General features: G+C 40.7%; 2 protein-coding genes across 4 annotated transcripts in view; one reads left to right on the top strand and one right to left on the bottom strand.

Annotated features, from left to right (window-relative positions):
- LOC124861319 (peripheral plasma membrane protein CASK-like) overlaps nucleotides 1-27768 on the bottom strand; it is a 52253-nt gene extending 24485 nt beyond the window's left edge. The window contains exons 1-5 of one of the 3 annotated variants that reach the window (XM_047354917.1): nucleotides 26586-27768; nucleotides 8482-8594; nucleotides 4856-4961; nucleotides 3629-3706; nucleotides 3466-3538 (exon numbers count right to left, since the gene is read on the bottom strand). In XM_047354917.1, the coding sequence (XP_047210873.1) occupies nucleotides 3466-3538; nucleotides 3629-3706; nucleotides 4856-4961; nucleotides 8482-8594; nucleotides 26586-26650 (435 nt within the window). In that variant the 5' untranslated portion in view covers nucleotides 26651-27768. The remainder of the gene's footprint in view (nucleotides 1-3465; nucleotides 3539-3628; nucleotides 3707-4855; nucleotides 4962-8481; nucleotides 8595-26585) is intronic. The other 2 variants (XM_047354916.1, XM_047354918.1) reach the window with 2 other exon arrangements.
- LOC124861318 (probable G-protein coupled receptor 34) lies at nucleotides 323-2813 on the top strand. The gene is made up of 2 exons (XM_047354915.1): nucleotides 323-656; nucleotides 1262-2813. Exon 2 carries the CDS (start codon nucleotides 1285-1287, stop codon nucleotides 2575-2577), a length of 1293 nt encoding a protein of 430 aa, XP_047210871.1. The 5' UTR covers nucleotides 323-656; nucleotides 1262-1284; the 3' UTR covers nucleotides 2578-2813.

The following is a 27768-nucleotide window of genomic DNA, read 5'->3' as shown; positions in this document are numbered from 1 at the left end:
ATCAAATGTCACCACTGACATCACTGCTTCCCTATTTTAAGTGTCAATTTTACAAAAATAAATAAATAAATAATTTTAAACACTGCATCACTAATTTTTGCAGCCATAAACAGAGTGATAAAGGGGGATTCTTAATACACAGAGATAAGGAGAGTTCATAAAAGTATTAAAATGAGATGCAGGAAAAAACATTTCAAGGAAAACAACCCAGTGATGGAGGTGTGGTGGGTTTTACTTCCTGTCCATGTCTGCTCTCTTTCTAGCAGGGGGAAATGGGGGTGTGGACATTGCAGACTGACATCCTGCCAGATAAAGATGCTCAGAAAGAGCGAGAGAGCAAAGGAAAGGCAGACTCATTACTCAGAGGGGTGATAGGGTGAAAGGAAAGCAGCACATATGCTGCCGAAGTGACTCATTTAGACACTGCAGATAAAAGGTGAAGACAGCGAGAACTCAGCCCAGCAGGTTTTCATCGTGCGCGCAGGTTCAATCTGCTCTGGTGGAGGAATTGTTTTAAAGAAACTGTAATCCTTTTAGAAACTGTCCGATGGAGAGAAAATGTGCGGCGGAGCACTGCAGCTGTTCATCTACATGTACCCTGTGGCCCCTTTTAAACCACAGCTGAGCTAAGTATCGTTTGAAAGGAGCATTAAAAGGTGAGTGTTTGACCTGTTGGTCACATTATCAGATTATTGTCAAATTGACATCTTATTTCTCATTTGTAATACTGTGAATTTTCCACATAGTCTTAGATATAACTCCAACTTTTAAATAATCGCTTCAGGCTGAGTGGGTTTATGCGAATATTCATGGTTATGCACTTGGGTCCCAGTTTGCAGGGTGCTGTCCCATTTTAATGTCAAAAATGCCTGAAAGGTTAAACTCATCATGAGAGTCGACCTCTGAAATACAGCTGACATATTACTCACCTGTCTGAACATTAGTTACAGCGCCATAAGGCTGTTCTGTGCTCTTTAAAAGTGACTGATTCCATAGACGCATATACGTGTCATTTTTCCATGTCTGATTTAGAAATCTGTTTCAATTTAGGTTCAAAGTGTCGATTATATATAACCATACACCATTTATGAATTGTGTTAATAGGCCAAGTAAAACCAGAGCTATGCTAAATGAATTGAACCATCTTTATTTCGGAAATTTGTAAGATCACAATTTGTCAAAAATGACCATATGTACCCTGGAGCCCAGAGGGTTAAGATGTGTTTTCTGTAGACGTAAAAATGAGCATGTTTCTTTGCAGAACGTGCTGCAGAACATTCTTGAATGCATCAGAGTGAACACACAATGACCACGCTCCTGTTGGCCGCAGATTCTATACCTCCTAATGCTTCCTCTTCTACTTCATCTCCATCCACATCTGTTTCGATGGCGTCCTTCCTGTCAAGCATCTCTCCATCTTCTTCCTCCATCACCACGTCTGTGGCCCAGAATCAAACAAACTGTATGTTGGATAACGCCTCCCTCCGTCTGCCGCTGGCAGTTTCCTACTCGCTGTTCTTCGTCTTGGGGCTGGTGGGGAACCTGTTTGCTCTGTGGGTGTTCCTTTTTGTCCACTCGCGCCGCAACTCGGTGCGGGTGTTCCTCATCAACTGTGCCGTGGCTGATCTGGTCCTCCTGGCGTGCCTGCCATTCAGGGTGTTTTATCATCTTAAGGGAGACCAGTGGGTACTGGGATCATTGGTCTGCAAGCTGGTGGGGAATGCCTTTTACATGAACATGTACATCAGCATAACACTGCTGGGCCTCATCAGCCTGGACAGATACGTGAGGCTCAGAGGGAATGGTAGGGCTCGGAGAAGCATATGGGGGAGGCTGCGTGGGCACAAACAGCTGTGGAGCTGGGTGGTGTGTGGGGCCCTGTGGAGCCTGTTTCTGATGGGGACGATTGTCATGATCACAACAAAGGAGGACAAGGAGAACAAGGACCAATGCTTCCAGTACAAGCAGCGCCAGGCTGTTAGCTGGAAGGCCTACATTAACGCAGCACTGGTGTTGCTGTTCTGGGTGGTCTTCGTTATGCTGGTTGCCTCCTACGTCAAAATCGCCTCTCAGTTGCTTCAACTATCACAGAACAAGCCGGATCTTCCCAATGCACTGAAATACAAAAATACTGCCAAGAAATCCTTCTTTGTCCTGTTTCTGTTCACCATCTGCTTTGCACCGTACCATGCCTTTCGCCCTGTATACATCCTATCCCAACTCAGTTCCAATATGACCTGCAACCACATCCAGATGGTCGATCGTACCAACGAGATCATGCTCCTACTGTCCACCTTTAACAGCTGTTTGGATCCCATCATGTACTTTCTGTTGTCCGGCTCAGTGCGCGGAACCGTTCTCCAAGTTCTTGGGCACCGGTTCGGCCACCGCCTTCCCTTCTTTCAGGATGGAACATTAAACAGCTCCACCATGGAGTACCGACGAGGGTCGACACCGATATTACCTGACCAACTCCTCAACAAACCTTCACTCACACCCAGAACCAGCTTCTGTGTCAATAACTCCCCGTTCCGCCGCACAGGGGCCACTACACCTCCACTTACTGGGCACCGGTGATCACAAAAAGACTGTGTATCATATACTTCCTTGTTATATAGCTGGTAGAACATCTGTGCTTGGTGTTAGATGGTCGAACGCTAATGTTGGATACTTTTACCCAACAATGTATAAAGAGGTGTTTGAAAATGGTTTCAGCTTTGATGTTTCTTTGCAGTATAAAGATAAAATTGTCTGCCACTTGTTTCTAATGTTCCTATTAAAAGAAAAATGGATGCATGCCTACAATTAGAAAACTGCACGTCTCTTATTGAACAAAAAACTTCAACCAGCATCAGGAAGCAAACATACAGCGCCTTGCAAAGGTATTCACACACCTTCAACTGATTCTTTCAGGGATTGGTTTTTAGGCTGGATTTTCATTAAAAGCATCACAGTAAATAGGCCTGAATACTATATATAAAAAAATACTTATAGTTATTTATAAAAATATATGCAAAAACCATGTCTTTATTTTCCTTTCACTACACACCTAAGGGCTACTTTGTGTCACTTAAAGCTTTGCGGTTGTAACCTTAGCGAATTTCAAAGGTTATGAATGCTTGTGCAAGGAAGTGTAGTAGACACGTTGACATCCCAAGTGCTATATGGCAGGAGGCCAGGAGGGTCTTTCAATTAGTGGCAAATACTTTTAACTTTGAAGTAGTTATGAAAACAAGAAAATAGCAACCACATATACAGAGCGGATGTCAGCAACTGGTGCACGGCTTTGAGCCTTTATCTCCCCTAAGAAAGGGTAGATCACCATCAGAGTTGGGAGAAGTCACGTTCTACTTCTAGTTATTAAGAGGTTTGATCTCTGACTGCCTGATTTTACTTACAGGTGGAGTGTTCGAAGTTTTAGCAGCTCATTGACTCATTTGGATGTTCCCGTTGACTAAACCTCACCTTTACATCTCGGTGAATCACATTGTTGTCATGGCAGTACCTAAGGGCCTCCAATATCTGCCTCATATAGTGGCTGTATGGAAGCAAAGCAGAAAGAGAACATGTTTAGGGAGCCCACGCACTTTATTTTAAATGCAATCATTTCTTGAACTGTGTGTCCTACCTGGCCACAGCTTCACTGTAGACAAACCCTGCATCCGCTCTCTTAACGATTTCGAAACACAGGTCTGCACCATCCATGCTGAGAAAGAGGGGAGACATTAATCAGGACATAAGAAAATAAAAATGAGCTTTCTAGTGCAGGTTTCTGCAAGCTTCGGTGACTTAAATCGAACTTTTTTTTCCTTTCACCTAACATAATGGTTGAAATATGCGTACACGAATTAAGGTTAACCTTTAAGATTTGATATAATACCTGAAACACCTACTAACATGTAATGTTGGAGAACAAAACGGAAACTTAGGAAGCAGCCTTCCTAAAAGGGTTTGCAGAGAAGCGTGAATATCTGGGACTAGTAATTCATTGCAGGTTTACAGAAAACATAAAAAATCTCATCCAAAACTACAACAAACATAAATTAATGCTTTCTTAGACTTAACTAAATGTAGTTTAAAACCGATTATGAAAAACACTGGAATTAAAGCTCACATAAAAATGGATAATAGTTGGAACAGTGCACATGGGATTACAGCAACCAAGGGCCAGTTTTACCAATTTAATTGCAATGATGTTTCATTTTAGCATTTCTCAGCCTTCATAAAAACTTGGCAAGTTTTCTGGAGGATAAAGATTTATAAGACTACAAGACTAAAGTGAAAAAAAACTGGCAACTTGATTCAGTAAAGTGATATATTGATTATGACATGCTTTTGTTGATTCAATGCAGCAAAATGCTGTCCAGTTCACAAATTTAAGATAAATCTAAGATTATAACGCTGGTTATTGATCCTTTGGTTCTTTTTGGCTCAGTTATTAGGCAAGGCTGGTTTACTGTGCCAACTGGTAAAAAAGGTTTTCCAGTAAGAGACCATATATTTGCAAGAGTGCCTCAAATATCAACCAACCTTTTCAACCATATCAAGCTGATCTATTTACAGTGCTGCTTATCTGAAGCTGCTGTGCAAGCAAAGGCTTGGTTCTTGTGGTTTAGAAGACTGTCACCACCATAATTAATGTACATTATGTACGGCTTGCTTTATCAAGGGGAAATGACACACACCAAGTATCTGGAGCCATCTGGTAAAATGTTTGCGGCTTTTTGTTATTCTCCTTCTCAGTTCAGTAATCGTGAGCCATGCATTTACGGTTCTATAAACCAGAAGAAACGGATCAGTAGCTGTAATAGTATTTTAAGAACCACGCATCATTTGGAAGAAATCAAACACGTACAACTCAAAGACCATGTAGAGCATGCCATCGGAGCTGTAGGTCTCCAGCAGCTCCACGATGTGGGGGTGTTTGAGCATGTGGCAGATGCTGGCCTCCCGCTTCAGATCTGGAAGACAGAAATGAAATAGTGGGTTTAAGAAAACAAAGTTAAGAGCCATTACTAGGGTTTCCTTTCAGCATAACTGTGTTTATGGCTTGTAAATAAAAAGCGGTTAGGCTCAGATGTTTGTTAACATGAAATCACACTGTTAGAAATTCAGAGAGATAAAGCTTTTTAAGCTTAAATCTCATAATAAATTACATATTTATTGGTAGTTTGTCAAATAATATATATAGGAAAAGACTACACTCGCTGTTTTCCTCCTTTCACACCTCAGCAGATCTGCCACCTCCCTATGTCACCAGCAGAGGGGGATAAACACATTTAATTGAATTTACTGAGCTTTTTTATAGATGATGATGAGAAGCAGTAGAAACACCAAGTCTGGATTCCTCATCTGGCTCATTTTTCTCAACTTCTCCTCTCACATTCCTGCCAAATCATCAGATCATCACTGTTTCTGTTTGGCCTCTATTATTAATTAGAAGAAATACCCTCAGGATGGGTAGAAGACTCTTCTCCAGAAGATTGAAGGATGTTCAGAGTTTTGAATAGGCTCAAACAGATGCCCCAAAGCACTTATGGCAGATTGAAACTGCAGTAGCAATCTGACAATGAGTTACTCAGTCCATAAAACCCCTCATTTACACACTCCACTTCCTGTGTGCGTGTCTGCTGATCTTTGTGTGCGCCTGTGAGTCGGCGCTTTGTGTCGTGACGGAGCAGCAACATTATGCAACAGAGAGAGATGAAACTGTGTCCCCCAACAACAGAGCCCTCCATTCTTCCATTATTCTCTCCTCTCCACGCTCATCCTTACACGTCTCATTGATTATTCGTTCTCAAGTGCAACAATGCAGCCTAATGTCCGCGGAGGCCTGAAACACTCTGAAAGAAACTGATGCCGTCCTCTGGGCCAATTCCAAATACTCCTTCCGCGGATAGTTAGGCTAGATTTGTTAGCTCTGTCACAATGAACTTCAAAGTGAACATTACGTAATCTGGCCGTTTTAGATACTGATATTAGGAATAAAGCAAATCAAATCTTCCTCTCCTGATCATCTCTGGTCCAGTTAAAGCAAATGAATGGCCATTTTCTACTTAGGACCACAGGAAGGAGGTGGAATATCAAGAAGAGAAATGATTATTATGGTTATTAAATGACAGAAGTGATCCATTGTGTTGTTTGACACCATCGTAAGGATTGGTTCATCTTCACATCGCGCATGTTAATGAGGAACTGCCTGGACAATGTCAACCAGTTGCAACAAATGGTGATTTAGTGAATATTGCAAAGCGATTTAACATTCAGTCAGTCAGTCATTTTCTACCGCTTATTTCATAGTGGGTCGTGGGGAAGCTGGTGCCTATCTCCAGCAGTCTATGGGCGAGAGGCAGGGTACACCCTGGACAGGTCGCCAGTCCATCGCAGGGCAACACAAACAACCATGCACACACTCATTCATACACCTGAGGGCAATTTAGAGAGACCAATTAACCTAACAGGTCATGTCTTTGGACTGTGGGAGGAAGCCGGAGTACCCGGTGAGAACCCACGCATGCACGGGGAGAACATGCAAACTCCATGCAGAAAGAGCCCCAGCAGGGAATTGAACCTAGGACCTTCTTGCTGCAAGGCAACAGTGCTACCAACTGCACCACCGTGCAGCCCGGTATAACATTTAATCCAATTTAAATCAGATGTATTTGAAATTCCTTCAATTTTCAACAGTAAGGATGCATTTGTGGATAGGTGCAGTAAATGCACATAAATGCAAAATGTGATGTCATTTGTCCAGGTAAGAAAACCATTTAAGATCGCTGAAATTATTATTTATTTTTTTTGTAAAATTAGGAAAACCCTTTTGGAGTTCTGAAATGTACATTTTTCAATGGGAACAAATGACTTATGGATAGATCCGTGCTGTTCAATAAAGGTTGAAATGGCTCAACATAAGCCAGTCAGCGAGTTACCAGCATGTTGTATGAGGCAAACGCAGCAGTACAGAAAAAAAGACTGAGAGGGAGGGACCACGAGGTTGTGCTGGGGTCATATAAACCCAGAGCAAGCATTTTCAAGCTTTTAGATCCCATATTTGTCTATAATCCAAACATATCAGAGATGTTACTTCCTCTTTTTGGTTTGTTGGATAGTCTGTTTCCTTTCCCACTGGAAGCAAACTACTTCAGACGGATCAAAATTTGCTTGTTTTGTCCGGATCGGAGTTATACAAGCTTTCACACCTGCCAGAACGACGCTAACTATGCGACGAAATGAACTCTGGTCTGTTTAATTCGGATCAAAAGGCTCTGTTGTGAAACAAACCTGAAAGCCAATTATGAACCTAACATTTGTATCCTTTTGGTCCTTTTCTTCCATTTAACTTGGCCACCCTGGAGGAGAGAGACAATTTTAGCCCATAACTCACAAAACGCTGGTAAGAAAGACAATCTAACCCGAATCAAGAGCAAACTGGTGCAATAGCTGTGGAAATATTCATTCTCAGCACTCTATGTTAACCTATTTTTGTGCTAAAAGAATGACCCATTCTACGGCGGAGACTGCTTCAACTCAACCTCTTATGTAGTGCTGGAAAGTGGAGGACACCATGTGGTTCACAGCACCTTTGGGAGAGTAATCAGATTCAGAACACTACTTCAAGCCTCCATAAAATACATCAAAGGTACAGTTTGGCTAATTTAGCATTAGTTGTGGCCCAATTATCATGCAGTTCTTGCTTAAAAAGAGGTTTGGATGTTATCAACGGTTAGTTGTGAAGTTGCTAGAAATTATGAACCCGACCACTGAATCAAACATGGCTGAAGTTAGCAAAATAATTATTTAACGTGTCACATTACAGGGGAATTCATTCGTCGTCGTATAAAGTATAAATCTCATCCTTTCCATTTCACCTCCCTTAGTTTATTTCCTTGTCTTGCTGTTATTGGCTGCGGGACTCATCTCTGGCTGTGGCATCGCAGATGGCATATAATGGATGCCAACGCTACCACCAACATACGCACACAAACATCTCGGATTTTAGCTTTAATCTCCTCTTTTGACAAACCTGCACAGCTCTCAGCGTGACAAAGCACAAATCCGCATGGTGAAACGAGGCACATCGCTGAAATATACCATCCCAACAGAACCGCACAGGAAAAAACGGGCAAACATATGCTATTTGGACATAAAGCTCATCTGTGTGCAGCGTGTGACGTTCTGATTGATTTATTTCTGTGTGAAAATATGATTAAACACTCTCTGTGGGCCTTTGTGTTTGATATCAGAGCCAAAGAGTATTTGTGGATTATTCCCAACTGTTGTTTTAACCCACAAGGAGAGCCAGGAGGGTGGGTTTATGTAACAGCACGGGGAATCATCTACAAGTTCTATTTTTTAACCATCTCAAGCAGTCAGTTTTGAAGTGTCTGATTGTAAATGTTTGTTAAATATGTGCTCCACCCCGCTTCCAGCTCCAAACACAAGGGCCCTGACAGTTTAAAACGGGTCGGCTGGTCTCCTCACCTTCTGTGCTGAGGCCAGGGCTGGACGTGAAGCTGGCCACATCGACGATCTTTACAGCAAACTGCTGGCCCGTGTCCCTGTTGATACACCGCCTCACCACACTGAAGGGACCCCTGAAACACACACATCCCAGATTACACATTAAAACACATCATTATGTGGAGTGTACGTTTCTTTAAATGCTTTATTTATGCCACATACACACACATAATCACGGACTCACACCAGCTCGGTGGAATGGGAAGGAACTGTGTCGTTTCTGAAAACATTCAGGATTTTCAGTGCGTGGTTAGCTACCCTACGTAGCCTCCATGCTGGTGCCAGTGGGAATTATAGTGCTGTGTGCTGCAGAGCAGCTGTAGAGTCTAAAATAAAAGCTTTATGACAGAGACTGGTTCAAAAAAAAAAAAAAAAAAAAGACTTTCCTCACACTATTTTTTTTCCCTCAGGGTGAAGAAGGTGGAAGACATTGTGAAGTCGGTTTCCAACCACAGATCCTAAAACGTTTCTTTCAAAAAGTAGTCCTGAAGTGTGTGGTTGATTACAGATTCTTTACTGAACCTCTGGGTTATTGTAACAGGTAATATAAACATGGAGTTAAGGTTTATAAATAATAAGCAGTGCAATAGTAGCGGATCACAACTGATCATATGCTCAGTGTCTCATTTTTATTTCTTTAAGCAGCCTGTTGAGTAAAGGACCAAAGAAGGACTAAAAAGCCACTATTTAATTAAAGCCATAAGATGTCATTCGACTTGTAGAGGACACAGTTAATTTGCGGAGGAAGGTGCTCTGGTCCCATGAGACCAAAGCAGAACTTTTTGTCCTACATGCAAATAAATGTCGGCCAGTGTTGTGGAAAACTAACATGACGCATCACTGTAAGCACAGCATCCCTATGGGGAAACATGGTGATGGCAGCATCATGCTGTGGGGATGTTTTTTCAGCATGGACAGGAAAGTTGGACAGAGTTTATTTGAGGATGGATGGAGTTAAATGCAGAGTAATCCTGGAACAAAACCTGTAAGAGGCTTCAAAAACCTTAAGCTTCCATTAGCAGAACAACAACCCACAACATACCACCAGATAAACAATGCGTGTTGGAATGGCCTAGTTAAAGTCCAGACCTGAATCCAATTGAATATCTAGGGAAAGACTAAACTAAACTACTGTTTACAGATGCTCTCCGTCCAATCTGACAGAGCGTGAGCTTTTCTGCAAAGAGGAATAGACACAAATCTAGTGTCGATGTTCTAAGCAGTTTGTATTTGTCCATCCTGTATAATCTCAGCAAAATGAAATTAAATAACGTTTGTGGTTATATCATGACAAAATGTTAAAAACCTAAAGGGTGTGAATGTCCAGTGAAGACACCCGATACCGGCCTGGGGGCATGTTTACATGAACAACAATATTCCAATACTAAAAACTGATTAAAACTTATTCTGATCACCTTAACCGGACTCCAGCTGAAAATCACCATAAAGATAATTAATGTTGAAGGATTCTGAACTCCGCTGTATCACATAGACATGCATGGATCATAAAAACACTACAGTACTCTATTAAAGCATATTGCTGCTTTATGTAAATGCTATGTTACGCAGCAGAGTTGGAGGAGAACAATACGGCCGCAGTTAAAGAGGAAGCGTGTTTATGACAAGGAGGAACCCCCAGCAATGATCAGTTGTTATGGATATGACTGTAATAAACATCTGAAATACGGGGCTGACTCAACTACACTATCCATCATGTAATTTGGGGAAAACGATTAAAATACCCAGCATATTCTTGCAACTTCAATGATCTATTTAGGCAAATCTTCTAGAATTGAGCCTAACAAATTAGATAATAGAATGCAAACAGTTCCCTGCTTTAACTTGCATGCTTCAATTTTCCCCCCTGTGGTAATTAAACCCATAATTTATCATCAGTATCCGTTTCATTACCAGTTCATGTGTAAACACTTCCCCAAATGCCAACGTCACAGAAGTGTGGAGATGCTAAAAACAGCATCTGCTCCGGCAGTGAGAGGTTTGAGATCTATTACAGTTATGATTTCATTATCAACTCAAGCGCAAGGCCTGTAAGATGAAGAGTTTCTCAAAAAGTTGATTAAATTTGTGGTTTGACCACCATTCACCACTAATCCATTATAGCCTACACTGGCTGACAGTAGGCAAAAAAACACAAATGACTAATTATTTATGTATAGAACATATTCAACTGCAGGAAATGCTGGTCATACCCTTAATGACAGCATCCTAAGGTAGAAAGTCAAACAGAAGCACACGTGAAATGTGACAACTACTAAATACAGATGCATCTAAATAAATCTGAGTATCTTAAAAATGTGTCTCTTAGTAATTCAGTTCAAAAAATATAGATTTATTAACCAGACTGATATTTTTCAAGTGGTTATTTTATGATTATGACCTACAGCTAATGAAAACCCTCAGAAAACTACAAAGTTAAATATTTTTATATAGAAAAAAAAATTGCTGACTTGAAAGTCGTCGCTAAAAAAGGTGGCTGTTAACAGAGTACTTCTTCCAAACATATAATGAGAGTTTAGCGGAAGGAAAAATTGTGGAGAATGAGGAGCACAAGGCACAACTGCAGCTGTGAGAGGACTGTGAAACAACGCCATTTCATCAGTTTGGTGAAGATTCACAAGGGCTGGAGTAGGAGCTTCAAGAGCCACCACACACAGACAACTGTCCTTCCTCAACCGAAGACAGGGTCAGGAGCATCTTACTTGGACCAAGGAGAGAAAGAACTGGACTGTTGCTCTGTGGTCCAAAGTAGAGGCTGACATTCTTTCGGGAGTCCCACGGGTCACGGGATTCCCATGGGAATCCCGCGGGACGGGAGACAGCATCAGTAAAGATCATGTGATTGGGACGGTACAGGATAAAAAATGAACGGGAGCAGAAGGGAGCGGGAGCTAACCAATAGGAGGGATAATAAACTAGGATCAATTGTCTTTGGAAATGTAAAACTTTGTTATAAACTTTAAGAAAATAAAACTTGGAAAGACGCCGCCATTGTGTAGTTTTTTTTCCAAGAAGCCTATACTATAATGTGGGTCAAACGAACTACACAACCCACAAGCCAACAGGTCTTCTGATCGATGTTTTCCACCTGCGTTCAGGATGGAGGGAACAAACGCAGGTGGAGAACTGGACGTGGTAAAATTGGATTTGTAACGTAAAGTCAGAAATAAGGAATTATCTATTAAACTCATAGAGCTGACAGGAAAGTCGCAAATATTACCGACCTTCAGGAGAGTTGAATGCAGCGGTGTTAACACGCAGTCTGCTGCTTGTAAAACGTGTTTAGTTGTAATCAAGTTCACCAGTGATTAAGGGACACTTGTAAAACAGATTCTGGATTAAATCAACCCTGCATCTCTTCATTCATTAAACCAAAAGAACCATCATGTGTCAAGTCTCATCTGACCAACAAAATTGCTGCATGTGCTCTAAAGATTTAAGAGGTAAGGTACGGAAGCCCGTGAGGGGACATGGGGAAATTTATTACTTTTGCGTCTCCACGCAATACTTTTGCGTTCGGCATTTTGGAGCAACAGCACAGATGACAAACTGCTCATAAAACAAACAATGATATGTCATTGATATGGATTATTTGTCATATGCAGGTTAACACGCAGTAAACAATGCGATTAAATGCTTAGGATAAGAAGAACCGTTCAAATCACGATAAAAACAAAAACACTAATGGCGTACAAAAAAAAGTACACATCATGCAGCAGTAATAAGCAAACAAAGTGTCACAGATGTGGTTTCATGCAGTATTATTGTTCAGTAGTTTGTTTGACAGCTTGTGGATAAAAACTCTTTTAGTCTGATTTGAAGATAATTTTATTTAAGGCTGATTTCAAAATAAAACTCAATAAATCTCAAAACGGGTGTAGTGTTTGTTTCATTTTTGCAGTTATCTGGTTTGGAAACTATCCCACAAAGTATTGCGAAATAACACAAAGACTATTGCGTGGGGACACAAAAAAGAAAAAAATCCCCCCATGTCCCCTCGCGGACCTCGTAGAAAGGCTTCATCAAGGGAAGATATTAAATAAATATGTTGTGAAATAGAAAAAAATTGAATGTACCATTAAATGTACAATTTATTTAATACATCATTAAATATTAAGTGTACCACTAATTACGTCATGCCGTCTTTAAAATTATACTTAATTATTCAGTGGCACATTTAATTGCATAATAGTCTATTTCATGATATAATGGTACATTTATTGTTTCTAATAATGTATTGAATAAATAAATGGTACATTTAATTTAATGGCACTTTTAATGTTACATTTCTTTCATGTTACATTTACTTCACTTATGGGACATTCACAACATTTATTTATTTAATAATGATTTTATTGTATTAATTTTGTCCAGTTTGACCCTCCATTCTTGATGCCTGTATAGGAGGTCATGTCAGAATTTAAATCAGGTGTTCTGGATCAGACACACATCTAAAACTTGCAGAGAAGGGGTCCCTGAGGACCAGGGCTGTGAACCATTGAGGTACAGTTTCTAAATTATGAAGGTTTTGCCTTTTTGTCCCTTTGTTCAACAAGTACAGTTCTCTTACTAGGTGCATTTTTCTTTCGTTCCAGCAACTTGAAACATAAAAGTGATGTCATTGTTCAAAGGAAACGATCACTTAATAAATAAGTAAAATACAACTATGTACATTTTGTTTATTCAACTAAGATAGGCATGGTCTGTTTCCTTGTTTGATATTTTATTATTTCTTCATTATTATTCTTTTTACTTTATCTGGCCTTTACTACAACTAAAAACAGGGACCTAACTGGTCCTTCAAAGAAAGAAATTGCCAAAAGACTAAATGAAGAAAACAAAAATGGGAGTGAAACAGGAGTGGGAGTCGTTCTGAATGGGAGTGGGTGTCAATTTACCAGGAGTGAGACGGGACAGGATTTTTTTCGTTATGCTGGCCTGGGATTGGGATGGGACAAGACATTTTTCTGTGGGAGCGGGATGGGACAAGACATTTTTCTGTGGGAGCGGGATGGGACAGGAGAGAAAATCCACTCCCGTGTCACCCTCTAGTCCAAAGTCCTCCTTTTTAGAGACAAGTAGATGCAAAATCCGAGAGGCTGAAGGACAAGTTCCACTGTCTCTATTTAGGTTTAATGGCTCCACTCCACTCAGCACGGAACCTGTTGTGTTTCCACCGACCCACTGACGGCTGGAAGCCCCGCCTCCAGCCATCAGTGTAGTGCGCTGTGCACCTCTTAACATTACTCTGTGACATTGTCACATTCAAGTAATGTAATGACAAAAAAAAAAAATGTACTATTGTATAAGCGAGAATGTCCTCCAAATATTTTTTCATGTGTAAATGATCCACTGGGATAATTATCTGGACCACAGCTCCTGATGCAGTAATTCATGCAAAAGGAGCCAAAACCAAGTACGGAGTGTATGTTCTGTGTAGTATGTGGACATTTCTGCATTAAAAAACATTGTTGTTTTTTTTAAATCTATAAGCCATCATTATCAAAATTAAGGCCTGAAATATATCACTGTGTCTGTCAGAAATCTGTCAAATATGCAATTTACGTACAATTAAGGTTTTGATGATATTCCTATTTGTTGAGATGCACCTGAACAGTTTGATCCTTCAGCCATCAGTTGAAGTCAACCTACTGCTGGCAGGCCCCAGAACCATCAGGCAGTGAAGTAAGAGTGTCATACCTCTCGACTTGAATGGCTGATGCGTTATGTGAAAGGCTGTAAAAACCACCTCAATGTATTTGCCTCCCTAGAGGAACAAATGCTGTACACCCACATAGTTTATGCGTGGTGGTTCGTGTCAGCACTGCGGCATGTATGTTTTGATTCCTCCATGCAAGCTGTGCGATTCGGCCCGCTTGAGTCCTGATTTGTGAGACGACCAGAGGCAAAATTATTTTAAGATCCTGTTAGTTTCAATTAAAAGTTAACACAGGTGGGGCTGATCCAGTCCAATCCAATATTGGTATCAGGCCCATTCTTGGATCGGACATCAGACTGAGGCCAACAATTGACGCGCCCGATCCAAATGTTGTGGTTCTTGTGTTGTTAAAGGCTCTAATTTGCTCTAAAAATAAACCGTGTCCATTATGAATAAGCTATTTTAGCACACCAGCTACAATTAATAGCTAAAACTGTCCAAATTTTAAGCTCTTTTATTGGGATTTGCAGCAGAGGAAACATTACGTTTTATTATACAAACCACTCTCCACATTGGACAGAAATGGAAGCTCAAAGAATGACTTGCCTCTTCCCTTGTACATATTGTCAAACACGATAAGAAAACTATTGAAACAGACTAAAAACCCAATCCATAAAACATGATAAGAGCATGGAGCCATATGCTCTATCTTTATTTAGTCCAATAGGGGGCAACCAGTTTTTCCTACCAGGAAGATCAGACGCAACATTTAAGTTGTGGAAGGCTAAAGGTCTCGGAATGATTTAGGAAGTTTATTTACCAGGATCAGGCATACTTACAGGTCCTTCTCAAAATATTAGCATATTGTGATAAAGTTAATTATTTTCCATAATGTCATGATGAAAATTTAACATTCATATATTTTAGATTCATTGCACACTAACTGAAATATTTCAGGTCTTTTATTGTCTTAATACAGATGATTTTGGCATACAGCTCATGAAAACCCAAAATTCCTATCTCACAAAATTAGCATATTTCCTCCGACCAATAAAAGAAAAGTGTTTTTAATACAAAAAACGTCAACCTTCAAATAATCATGTAAGGTTATGCACTCAATACTTGGTCGGGAATCCTTTTGCAGAAATGACTGCTTCAACGTGGCGTGGCATGGAGGCAATCAGCCTGTGGCACTGCTGAGGTCTTATGGAGGCCCAGGATGCTTCGATAGCGGCCTTTAGCTCATCCAGAGTGTTGGGTCTTGAGTCTCTCAACGTTCTCTTCACAATATCCCACAGATTCTCTATGGGGTTCAGGTCAGGACAGTTGGCAGGCTAATTGAGCACAGTGATACCATGGTCAGTAAACCATTTACCAGTGGTTTTGGCACTGTGAGCAGGTGCCAGGTCGTGCTGAAAAATGAAATATTCATCTCCATAAAGCTTTTCAGCAGATGGAAGCATGAAGTGCTCCAAAATCTCCTGATAGCTAGCTGCATTGACCCTGCCCTTGATAAAACACAGTGGACCAACACCAGCAGCTGACACGGCACCCCAGACCATCACTGACTGTGGGTACTTGACACTGGACTTCTGGCATTTTGGCATTTCCTTCTCCCCAGTCTTCCTCCAGACTCTGGCACCTTGATTTCCGAATGACATGCAGAATTTGCTTTCATCCGAAAAAAGTACTTTGGACCACTGCGCAACAGTCCAATGCTGCTTCTCTGTAGCCCAGGTCAGGCGCTTCTGCCGCTGTTTCTGGTTCAAAAGTGGCTTGACCTGGCGAATGCGGCACCTGTAGCCCATTTCCTGCACACGCCTGTGCACGGTGGCTCTGGATGTTTCTACTCCAGACTCAGTCCACTGCTTCCGCAGGTCCCCCAAGGTCTGGAATCGGCCCTTCTCCACAATCTTCCTCAGGGTCCGGTCACCTCTTCTCGTTGTGCAGCGTTTTCTGCCACACTTTTTCCTTCCCACAGACTTCCCACTGAGGTGCCTTGATACAGCACTCTGGGAACAGCCTATTCGTTCAGAAATTTATTTCTGTGTCTTACCCTCTTGCTTGAGGGTGTCAATAGTGGCCTTCTGGACAGCAGTCAGGTCGTCAGTCTTACCCATGATTGGGGTTTTGAGTGATGAACCAGGCTGGGAGTTTTAAAGGCCTCAGGAATCTTTTGCAGGTGTTTAGAGTTAACTCGTTGATTCAGATGATTGGGTTCATAGCTCGTTTAGAGACCTTTTTAATTATATGCTAATTTTGTGAGATAGGAATTTTGGGTTTTCATGAGCTGTATGCCAAAATCATCTGTATTAAGACAATAAAAGACCTGGAATATTTCAGTTAGTGTGCAATGAATCTAAAATATATGAATGTTGAATTTTCATCATGACCTTATGGAAAATAATTAACTTTATCACAATATGCTAATATTTTGAGAAGGACCTGTATGTCTTTTCAGGAATTACATGTAAATTTCACTTGGATGAAAAGCATTTCTTCAAACACCTTCAACACCTGAGAAGCTTTATAAGGGCAAATCAAAATAATGAATTGACATAACCTGCCAATTCAGCTTTGGAGAAAATGCTGCTAAAAGATAGAAGAGAGAAAGTTATTATCTCTCGGTTTTATAACTTCCTTATGTTACATGTCCCTGAAAATTCTTTTGATAGACTTAGGGCTTGGAAAGATGACTTGTTTTTAGAGATTTCAGAGGAAGATTGGCCAGATAAATGCAACTTAGTTCATAAACTATCCATAAACACATGTCTTTAAGTGATTCCAAATTAATATTTTTATTATTTCACTGAAACAGTCAAGTCATATTTCATCGAGCGGTTTTATTCTCCTTCTCCCAGTCTCTCCCATCCATCAGCTTCACCCATGAATTAATGACTTAAAATCCCAACAAAGCAACAGAGTTAACGGCGAAAATTGTAATAAACCACTGATATGTTCTGATGTCCGGTCTGCAAACAGATTTAGCAACTCTGCAGCTCAGCACAAAATAATCATTCTAAGGCTTATTATGTAAATGATTAGTCTTGTAAGGTGTGTGCTGTAAATGCAGCAGTATTGCTGTTGCAGAGTGGTTTAATCATTTTTGAAAAAATGCTCTGGATCAGAAAATATCCATATCGGAAGACATTTCCATTCAGACACCGGGAACTATCTAAGGTGTATAACTGCATGTACTGCGGTTTTGACAATGAAGCTCCAACAATGAGCAGCGATCACACATCAGCGGGTTCTGCTTTCTGGCCAACTGAGAAAACCTGACAAATTCGTACAGACCGAAAACCTGCACACAGTCCTGCTAAAACTGTCTCTATATCTCCCAGGAATACAACCCTTAGAGGACTTACCAGCCTTAAAAAAAAAAAAAGCACAAACAGAACTCTTACAACTTGAGCAATCCCTCCTGGCTGAAGCAAAGCGATAGTCGTTACCTTTACAACACTTCTGAAATGAAAACTGAATTAAAGGATTTGCCAGAAAGTGTTGTCAACTGACTGGATGCTAAAAGCGGTGAGTGTGTGAGAACAGCAGTGGGTTTGCTCTCACATCTGCTGTAATGATTAACATGTCCAATACACTGGCAGCATGTGGACATTCTGGGCCATGAAAAGCTGTAAAACACAACATGGTATCCCTTACAACCAGCAGGAGGCCTGTCAGGACCTGACCTCTTGACCTTTACCCTTCTGGATTTATGAGCTGTAGCAGCTGTGTTTACCCATTATTAAGTAAAAGGAGGGAGGTGTTTGAGGGGGTGAAGGATGCAGCATCAATCGCAGATTCCTACCAGGTTTTCTTTTCAGATTGGGTTTGTCAAGTGTAGGAAGAAGTGGTAACCATACGGCTCCATGTGCAGAGAAGACTAGCCAGGTAATGTTCGTCAGTACAGGATTCATCTGCATTTTTATATTTAAAAAAAACTTCCTACTTCCATAGTTCAAACCTAACTTTGGAGTCATTTAAAAATATAAAAATGCACTTTGAATTTCTGGCAAATATTTCCACAGAAGGCAAGTTTTCCATACATTAACAGCACAAATGGAAGGGGAGAATGAAACCCGACACAGCAGAGGGTGTTCCCCTGCGTCAGAAGCTCTGCGCTTTATTTTTAAATCTGAATCGTGTAATTCAGCTGCGCTCCACGGAGGTCAGGTCACATGACACACTGAGGCGTCTCCACAGCACCTTTCACCTCAAGGTGAATGTCATAGCTCGGCGTTAAAAAGTCTTTGCTTTGAAGTGGAAACCCCAGAAACGATCAACAAAACAATGCAAACAATAATACAGTTTGGAAAACCTGCACAATAAATGATTGTGTAATTGTTCAAAACTAGTGGCGTGGAACACTGTGTGTCTTGCCGGGTGCAGCGGACATAACTACAGACAGGAGACATACAACAGGTAGACAGAATTTTACCACGAATCCATGGTACCAACCATTCAAGAATGCCATGATTAGGACTGATCTGACACCTGAGATCAGACCAGACCAGACAGACAGACAGAAAGGAGACAAAGAAGGAGGATAAGGTGGAAACAAAGAGGAAATAAGGACGCAGGCTGAAAGGGTTGAAGAAGGGATAGACACAAAGAGTGAAAGACCAAATATTTAGACAAGGGAATAGCAAATGCTAATATTTTTCCAAACTATTTCCTTTTTCCATCCTAAAATAAGGGTCCACATTTTCCAAACTGCACAGGAACCCTGTTAGCGTGTTGCCATCACCACAAGCAAGGATGACACTGTCAGATTTTCCTTCATCAACCTCCTCTGTTGTGTTGGCCGATAAATCAAAAGAACTTCATTCCAACACTGGGCTAACTTAAACTGCCATTTTATCTGCTAAACAGTTTTTTAATCAAATCATCTGGAATAAATCAATTATACAACCATTCAACCATGTACATACGCTTAGCATCATGGCATCATTAAGCCAAGTGTCCTTACAAAAATGGAAGCACAAATGTGTAGAGATATGAGCCTGGAGGGGGGCATATGCCATTACTGACATCACTGCAGCTGCACTTGGTGGGCTCACACCAAACACCCACACATGGCTCACATCCGACAGCAGCAGTAATCAAACATCAGCCCGAGGTGGCAGGCTTCACAGACTCCTCCTTGGATCGTTTCACCTTTCTGCTCCATGTAAATACAAGACTGGCTATACATTCGTGACCAGCCTTCCTTGACGATGTCCGCTCTTATTTATGTTTTTCTCTGACAACCGAAGAAAGTTCAGTATGACTCCATTACATTCGGTGCGCATCCTGCTGGCTGAAAGAAAAAAAAGGAATCCAGACACTTTTCTTATGCAAACTGAACTTCTAAAAAGCCTTGCAATTGGGTCAAAAACTGAGGACTTTGAAAGCATTAAACAATTTTAATTGTCTCATTGGTGTTCCCACCTATCCAATGGATAGTTTGGATTTTTTGAGGTTAGGTTCTCAGGAATAATTCCTTCACCTGTAGGAGAAAGATGCCACATCACAGTGAGTTTGTAGAAAAGTTCAGGAATCTTCAGAATGGTTTTAGGCTAATATGTAGTAAGATGGATTTGTTGTTTTAGCTACTTTTAGCTATTCCAAATAATTCAGAATGAACTTCAGATCTGTAGGCCACTAAGATATGCTAAGGTTATATTCGTGGATATCAAACGAGACGTTTTTCAACAGACCATTAAGTCTGTCACCGTGTTCTCAATGATCTGCAGAAAGTTTGTTAAAGTTAAAACTTTTTATTACCATTATGATGCAAAAAATTGCAAAAAAACAAAACAACTTTATTTAACATACTTGACCGCTATAGCATGTCAGGCAATTCATTTTGTCTTTTTAAGTTAATGTTAAAGTTAAATTTTCACACCTTCCTACACTATATAGAAAGTACTGTAACGGTTACTGGCAATGGGTTTTAACCAAATATTGCAATCCCCCATAACTCCGGCAGACTGACTGTCGGCTGATCATATGGACCGATACACCCAGCATCCTCTCCCAATGTAATATCACCTTCTAACAGGAACATTGTTCAGCTCAAAAAAAAAAAAAGGCAACAAACTTATCAACGGTCTCTTTTGAAAGTTTATAAATTCAATAACTTCTAATATAGCATTGTATCCCCATGTTAGACGTTAGACAAGTTTGGTTCAAAAGCTCCAGTCTAAGCAGATGATAAATGTGGCTCAATTTACATTATAACCAACCCTTGGAAACAACATTTTCCTTAATGCAGAGTTGTTTGAGGTTCCTAAACAGTGCATTTCTTGCCAAAACTATTGTAGTCCACTGGAAGGAATACTGTACACATTTTAGTTACTCAAGCTGAAGAAAGGAAGTCAGAACATGATTTTTTTTTTGCTTTAACTGGAAGGTTGCTGTTGATTTCTTTCCCCGCAAAACGGAAGCCTACATGACCCAGACAGTAATGTGATCCTTTATTGATCTAAGCAGGAATTACAGCTGTACACGCTTTAGCAGACAGAGGTGTCTGCATGGCCATACGGCCAACTGAGCTCTGGGTTATCCACCTAAAAACACCCACTCCAACTTTACTGCTTTGGACCTTCTCCAACTGCGTGGAGACATACCTAAAAAAGTGAAAATGTGCTACATAATTCGGCTTTATGACGACAATTAAATCTGATCTAAATCTCACAAAACATCCATCTCACCAAAACGATGTGCTAAAACATCTGTATGGAAAGGTTTCTCAAGAGAAAATGTCACTTTAGGTCCAATTGTTAAGACAATCAATGAAATTGTACGAGTCTAGAATATTCACAAGAAACTTTATTACCCAGCTCACAATAAGCCAGGGGACAGATCAATTCATTGGTTTGGATTGAGTCACACAGCGCAATATTGTTGGCTGCAATGAGCACCGCAGGGCAGAAATAAAGAGCACGGAGACTCTAATAGTGCTTCTCAACAACCAAAGCCCTATTCAAACAGAATCATTACGGACAAAACTGATTAAATTACCCCAAAGCCTTTCAAACAGTGTAGCTAAAGTCTCAAAATAAGCATGTGGTTAATGTGGTATATTCACAATCTCATTTACATTGAGCTCCTCAAAAGGAACATCCTGCTAGATATCAATAATGGTTGTTTTTGGCTTCTTACACAAAACAAACTACGGGTAAAATTTGAGTAAAAGCTTTTAAAAGCGGTTTCTTTAAATCTTGAAAATGATTAAAAAACATTTTCAGTATAAATGTGTTTTCCTGCCTGCTGTCCAGTCCACCTATAGTGGTAACTTCAATAAAATGCAAGATAAAAACAAGGCGGAGTGCTGCAGTGTCTCCCAGCATTATTTATATCCATAGCCTCGGGGCCATCACATTCCCAGCTCCACTTGTCTCCATTGATCTCCCTAAGGCTCACCTCCCACCTCCTCCTCTGCTGAGGAAAAATGATCCCCCTCCTTCTAGCCCAAGACACTCTGGACTCAACACACTTGATCCACCAAGTGCTGTTTCAGTGGATGAGAGGGATCTTCTGGGCTTTTCTTTGACGTTAATGTGACATTTCACTTTTTCTAAGTAAAGCTCATCCTCCTCTGATTGTTCTGGACTGTGTGACACCTGGATATTCTCCAGCTGCAGCTTGGTTATGCAGATATTCTGTGCATACTTATCAGTAGAGAGAACAATATTCAACTACCAGCACTGAAATATAGGATGGTACCTGCAAAGCATAGACTTTAGAGCAGGGGTGTCAAAATCTAGTCCTCAAGACCATTTTCCTGTAGGTTTTAGATGAGTCTCTGCTCCTACCAGCTGATTTGAATGGTGGAATTACCTCCTTAGCATCTCATCAGGTTCTCCACAGGCCTAATGATAAAACTACCATTTGATTCGGGCGTGCTGGGCCAGGTAAAGAGCCAACACAATACTGCAGTTCTCCTCTCCACCTGCCTGCTTGTGCTACCCTCAATGATTTGATACCTAAGGTATTTAAAAGTTACTGCATTTCCTAAAAGCCAGCATGTTGGCTGTTCTTTCAGGCTTCTACAACAGAGAGTCAGATTTGGCGGGCTCCTTTGTCGTTACATATTTCTGCAGTTTTGATCATTTTGTAGCCAAAGAAGTTGGGTAGAAACAGGAGCTCTGAGCTAAAGGACAATAATTTGCCTTGGAGATGTTGCATTGTATGACTTAGACAGAAATCAGATTTATGTTGAAATTCTCTAAGTTCAATGAGCCGACAAAACATTCAACCCAACTTCAGACAATAACTGGATCTAAAGTATCATCAGAACAATGAGAGCTAATGTAAAGCTGGCCACAGCGTAAGAAGTGGTGTCTGCATGTGAAAAACTCTACTTTGTGTCTGCAGCAACAGAATATAATTATAGGCTGCCTGGTCTATAATTCATCATATCATTGCAAATGTAGTGTCAGACTATAAGGAGATTCCATCCATCACTATGAACGTGCATTAAGCTTGTTGGAAATTAAATGCAAGGAAAAATTAGAGACACATTTACCCATCCTTAATGATATGTAAGCATAAGCTGCTGCTTTGAGTTTATTTCCATATTTTTTTAATGTTGAGCTGAATTGGATGCATTTTTTTTCCATTTACAGAGAAAATCCAAAGTCTTTACCTGACTCTCAGACATCCTAATCCCTGTCCCTCACCCCGATGCAATCAGCTGTTTGTTCAAGATGGATAGAAAGCAGTTCTGTATTGGTCTACATAGCAAAATACAAAGCTATTATGTTATGCTGGTTATAATTCACCCTTAATGTTTAATCAACTATATAGTGCAGTATAAAGTTCTGATATGGTAGAGTTTGTTATCCTCTCAAATGCCTCAGCGGTACAGTGGTTCATCTCCTCTTGTGCCATATTATAAATAAAATGCATCCTGGTCCCGATTTTGTCATTTAACCCAAACAAGAAATATGTTACAGACGGTGTTCAGCGCATTTTTCCAGAATTCTTTACTTCTCCAGGCTCCAATTTCTCAAGTTTGACTTCTCAATCCATGTTTTGCCCTTTATAAATACAAGTGTTTTTTTGTGAATGCACTGCAGATATTTTTAACAGACTCTTTGAACAAAGAACCTGCAAAAAGAGGAAAGTGGATGTGCAGGCGGATGGATCAATGGCCGGAGGGATTCAGCAAGTAGTTATTGGAACAAAGAATAATGACTGGAAGAAGTTATATTTTTCCATGCTATACTTACTTTCCCTTATTCAGAGACACAATACACTTGACATCGATTTCAAACTTGGACAAGTGAGCAACTCGAAAGCAGCTTTGGTGGGGTTTGTTTTGGGCTGTCAAAACTTGGGAACAGAAATGAGAAGTGCAAAATAAAAACTTTATACACCTACTTCTGACAGCTATACGCCTCTTTAAAAACAAAACATTAAAGTCCAGAGCAGGCATAGACCAGTATAAAATTCTCATTGTATGCCATCACTGAAAGAAAATACCATGGTTGCAATGTAAATACATTCAAATTTAGAAGAAAAACTGTATTACATGACTGAATGTCTTGTTTTACTTTATTACTGTAAAACAGTTACTAAAATATTTTATCGCAATTTTATTAGTGTTGCAATTAGTCATTATTCTCTGTCAAATAACTGCTCTGCTAAACCTATTGAAGGGGAAATGCAGACCGTAACACCGGCGGCACACTATGCTAATTCGGTGTCTTTAGCTAATAGCTACAGGTAACTGTTACAGTCCATCATTTGTTTACATGATGCTTCTTAGAAATACTCATTTGACTTGGTGATTGACAAGGTCATGGTAGCTGCGCTGCTCCAGCTCAAAATGCCGTAAAGGATGTTTGACCTGATGTGAAACGTAAAACGGCGAGTCTGTGTTTGATTAATCTGTGGCTTTCCTCAAAGACCCGGATCTGTGACACAAACAAACTAAATTTTGCAACTGAAACTGAATTAAAGAACTGAAAGTGAAAATAGGGAAACTTAATTATGAATACAACGAAAACCATTTTTAAAGCAAATGAATTCAGTTTCAAGTCATTTATTTCAGTTTCAATGTAGTGAAATTAATTTCCAAACCAACGCATTTCAAGCAATTCAGTTTCTGCCCACATATAATGGCTTTGGGGGGAGTGGTTGCTGCAGACACTAAAAGCAGGTGTCCAAAATTCATTTCATCCTTTTTAATAATATTTCCACTAATAATTTTAAACACTACGATATTCAATATGAGTCACTAGGGTTGAAATGTCTTTGCCAACAAGGAGATGCCAATTACGCAAGTTTCATAATCTACAGTTAACAGAAAATATGAATGGGTTAAACTGGATTTTAATCTGGGAGATGACTGAAACAATACATTAGGGGAAAAAATAAATAAATCAACCAGTAAAAAATGTTCAGCAGCCTCCCACTGCAACACTCCACTCCTGGTGCCGTTTCCTGAGGTAGATCGCTACCCTTATAACCTTATTTTGCCATGGTTCCTGCAGTGGAATGGCAGGAGCAGCAGAAAGTGCCCAGAAACCAACCCTGATTTATGGAAAGTGTTCCTCCAGAGAGAGTGCACATCAAGTAACATTAGTAATGATATAGAAAACCTTTCAGAATCAAAGGAATGTGTGTGTACATCATTATCTGCAATAAAGGGCATCAGGGTACAAGCAAAAATGGAAGATAAAAAAAACAATTCTATTGCAGAGGATGACAACATTCATTGCACCAGTAAGTCAAGATCTTATCGGACTAAGGATCAAATTTAGTCTTGTAAACTCCCCATCCTGCAGGGAACATAATTCACCTCTTGGCCGCTGTGTGCGCATTCATGTTTAAGCTATTAGAAAGACCATTCTGCTAAACCAATCAAATCCACTCTGGACACAGTTTGTTAATCGTAAAACAAGCTGGCAGAGTTTGTTTTTCTATTTGTTTTGCTAATATGTTGTGAGCCTTTATTGAATTAAGATGGGATCTATTAAAATGATTCTCAAGTCCCAATAAGGTTTCCTGGAGAACCGCTGCATCAACCACCACTTCAACTTCAAATGATTGACAGGCTTATAAAAAAAAAAAAGCCAAATCCTACCAGTTAACCCCAGCATGCATAGTCCTGCAGTGCAGCCTATCAACGCAGTAGGGAAGAAGTAAGAAAAGCATCACTCTGCAGCCAAAAGGAGTTGTTTAGGTAAGCTAAAGTAGTAAGGACTCATAATGCATCTAATGCCGCTGTATTGACAAACAATATAACTATTTCAGAATCAGAATCAGCTTTATTGTCAAGTTCGTACATACAAATGAGGAATTTGGCTCCGGTACACTTTGCTCTTTTGTTCTGTTTTTGCATTACAGAATATACAAATTTACAATGTACAATATACACATATCTAATAAAAAGGTACATTTGCAACATCTGTATGCTGTTGTTTTGTACTTTATTGAATGTTCAACAGAGAAACAGCCTGGGGGAAGAAACTGTCTCTGTGGCGGCTGGTTTTAGTGAACAGTGCTCTGTAGCGACGGCCTGAAGGTAAAACTCTAAACAGTTTATGTGCAGGGTGTGTGGGGTCGGCGGAGATTTTAGCAGCTCTTTTTCTGACCCTAGACCTGTATAAGTCCTGGATGGAGGGAAGGTCAACCCTGATTATTCTCTCTGCATTCCTGATTATTCATTGCAGTCTGGGCCTGTCCTGTTTTGTGGATGAGCCAAACCACACTGAGATGGATGAAGACAAGACAGATTGCTAATAATTTAAGGTGATTGAAGCAGGATATGGCAAAAAGGAATGTTTAGTTGAAACGTATGCAGAGAAACCTTTGAGCTAGAAAAATTCTAACAGGAATATAAATACATCCATACCAGTTAAAGATCTACAGATGATCACCTTGCAATTCAAACACAACTCCAATACTTCAGAAGCTTCCTCAAATATGTCAAATGTCACCCATTTGCCATAATGTTTATCAACACTAGCTGGTCCACTCAAATTTGAGGTGGATACCCTGAATTTTCAGCACTGAAGGAGAAATACAGGATTACTTTTCTACTTTGAAGCGTGTGCCACTTGTGATGTCAATAACCCAAATACACACAAGGCAGAATTGGAAAGTTTATTCTTTGTGCTTCACACAAACTTTGTATTTTTTGAAATCCGGCTGTGAAAACCCCACACTTTATTACCCAAATGTGTTTACACCATCAGTGTGCATCTGTTAATGGCAAGAAAATACCCCGCTGGATAGTACCTTTAAATCCAATGAAGATGGTATAAATCTGACCTCACCCACCTAATGAACCTTTCTCCTAATATACCTGTGCGCCAAGACATAAACAGGATTCACCCAGATGTGGTGAACATGCAAAAGTGACTGCAATCCAGCTGATTATGACAATACTCACTTGCCAATCACCTCGCACAGCTCGTACACATCCTCGAAAAGCACGTCGTCGTCCGCCATGGTCATCTAGGTAAGCTGGGATGCTCTCCAGACGAAATCCCACCCACGGGGGTTTGGAAGTAATCAATGTCAGCTTAATTTCTTTGTTATGTGAGATTACTACTGTGCCAGGATACTCGCAGCTGCTAACCCCTTAAAAAAATAAAACAAACGGGAACACAAATTGCCACTAAAACAGACCGAATTGGCCGGTTAGCCGCATTTAGCTGGCGACCCAGGCTGTCAGTCTTCGGCCCCACCTTCTCCCGAGCTCCGCTCCTGGTGGGCTGGTTAAACCGTAACCACAGACGAGACCCCAGGGCGTGGAGACTTCCTTGCTCGTTTGAAGAAAAACACCCCTTCTAACATTGCCTCGGGTTTGTACCTCACTGGTGGAGATTATTGTGCACACGGCAGCATCCACAGACACGTCCCCTTCTCCGACCGAGATGCTGCCTTTCGCCGCAAGCTAACGGGACTCTCGAGAAGGGTTAGCAAGCTAGGTTAATGCGAGCTAGCAGTCGACAGAATCACCGGTTGGTGTATCACAGATGGCTTATCTTATCCCCATCGAGAAAAAAAAACGCTATGAGCTCGGGCTGCAGCGTTCTTCAGTTTCCTGAACCCAGATTAAACCCTTCGCGATCATGTCCACAGCCTTCTCTGTTGCATAGACCGCTTGTGCTGGAAAATATTAAAATAATATCGTAATAAAACCCACTCGTTGCTCTCGCGTTTTACGTTGCCTAAGATGCTGACTGGCTTTGCCTGGCTGTTTTTTTTTTCCGACTTCCAGAAATGCCAGACTCCTCCCTCTGTCGTCCAGACAAGTGGTCTTTCCAGAGCCAAAATGGCCACGAAGGGGAAAAAATGGCCCGCACACTTCTTTTAGCCTTATTTGAGCCAATATGGCGCCCCGTTGAGGCGCACTACAGGCGCAGTTTCTTGCTAATCTCTCCAACGGTTCCAGGCAGTGTATCCCGCGCAGGCGTCAACCACCAGAATCTCATCACCTTACGTCAGCCTTTCCCCCTCTTCTCTTTATCATTTTAACGGGCTCCGCGTTACGCTCGTAATTATATTTCCTGTCAATCATAACTATTTCCACACACAATGGCTGCTAGCTGTATATTTAAACGGACGTT

This window comes from Girardinichthys multiradiatus, chromosome 24, assembly GCF_021462225.1.
Source record: "Girardinichthys multiradiatus isolate DD_20200921_A chromosome 24, DD_fGirMul_XY1, whole genome shotgun sequence".
Lineage (NCBI taxonomy): Eukaryota > Metazoa > Chordata > Actinopteri > Cyprinodontiformes > Goodeidae > Girardinichthys > Girardinichthys multiradiatus.
The sequence above is the reverse complement of the archived record's forward strand: the minus strand, read 5'-3'. Positions and strand labels throughout refer to the sequence as shown.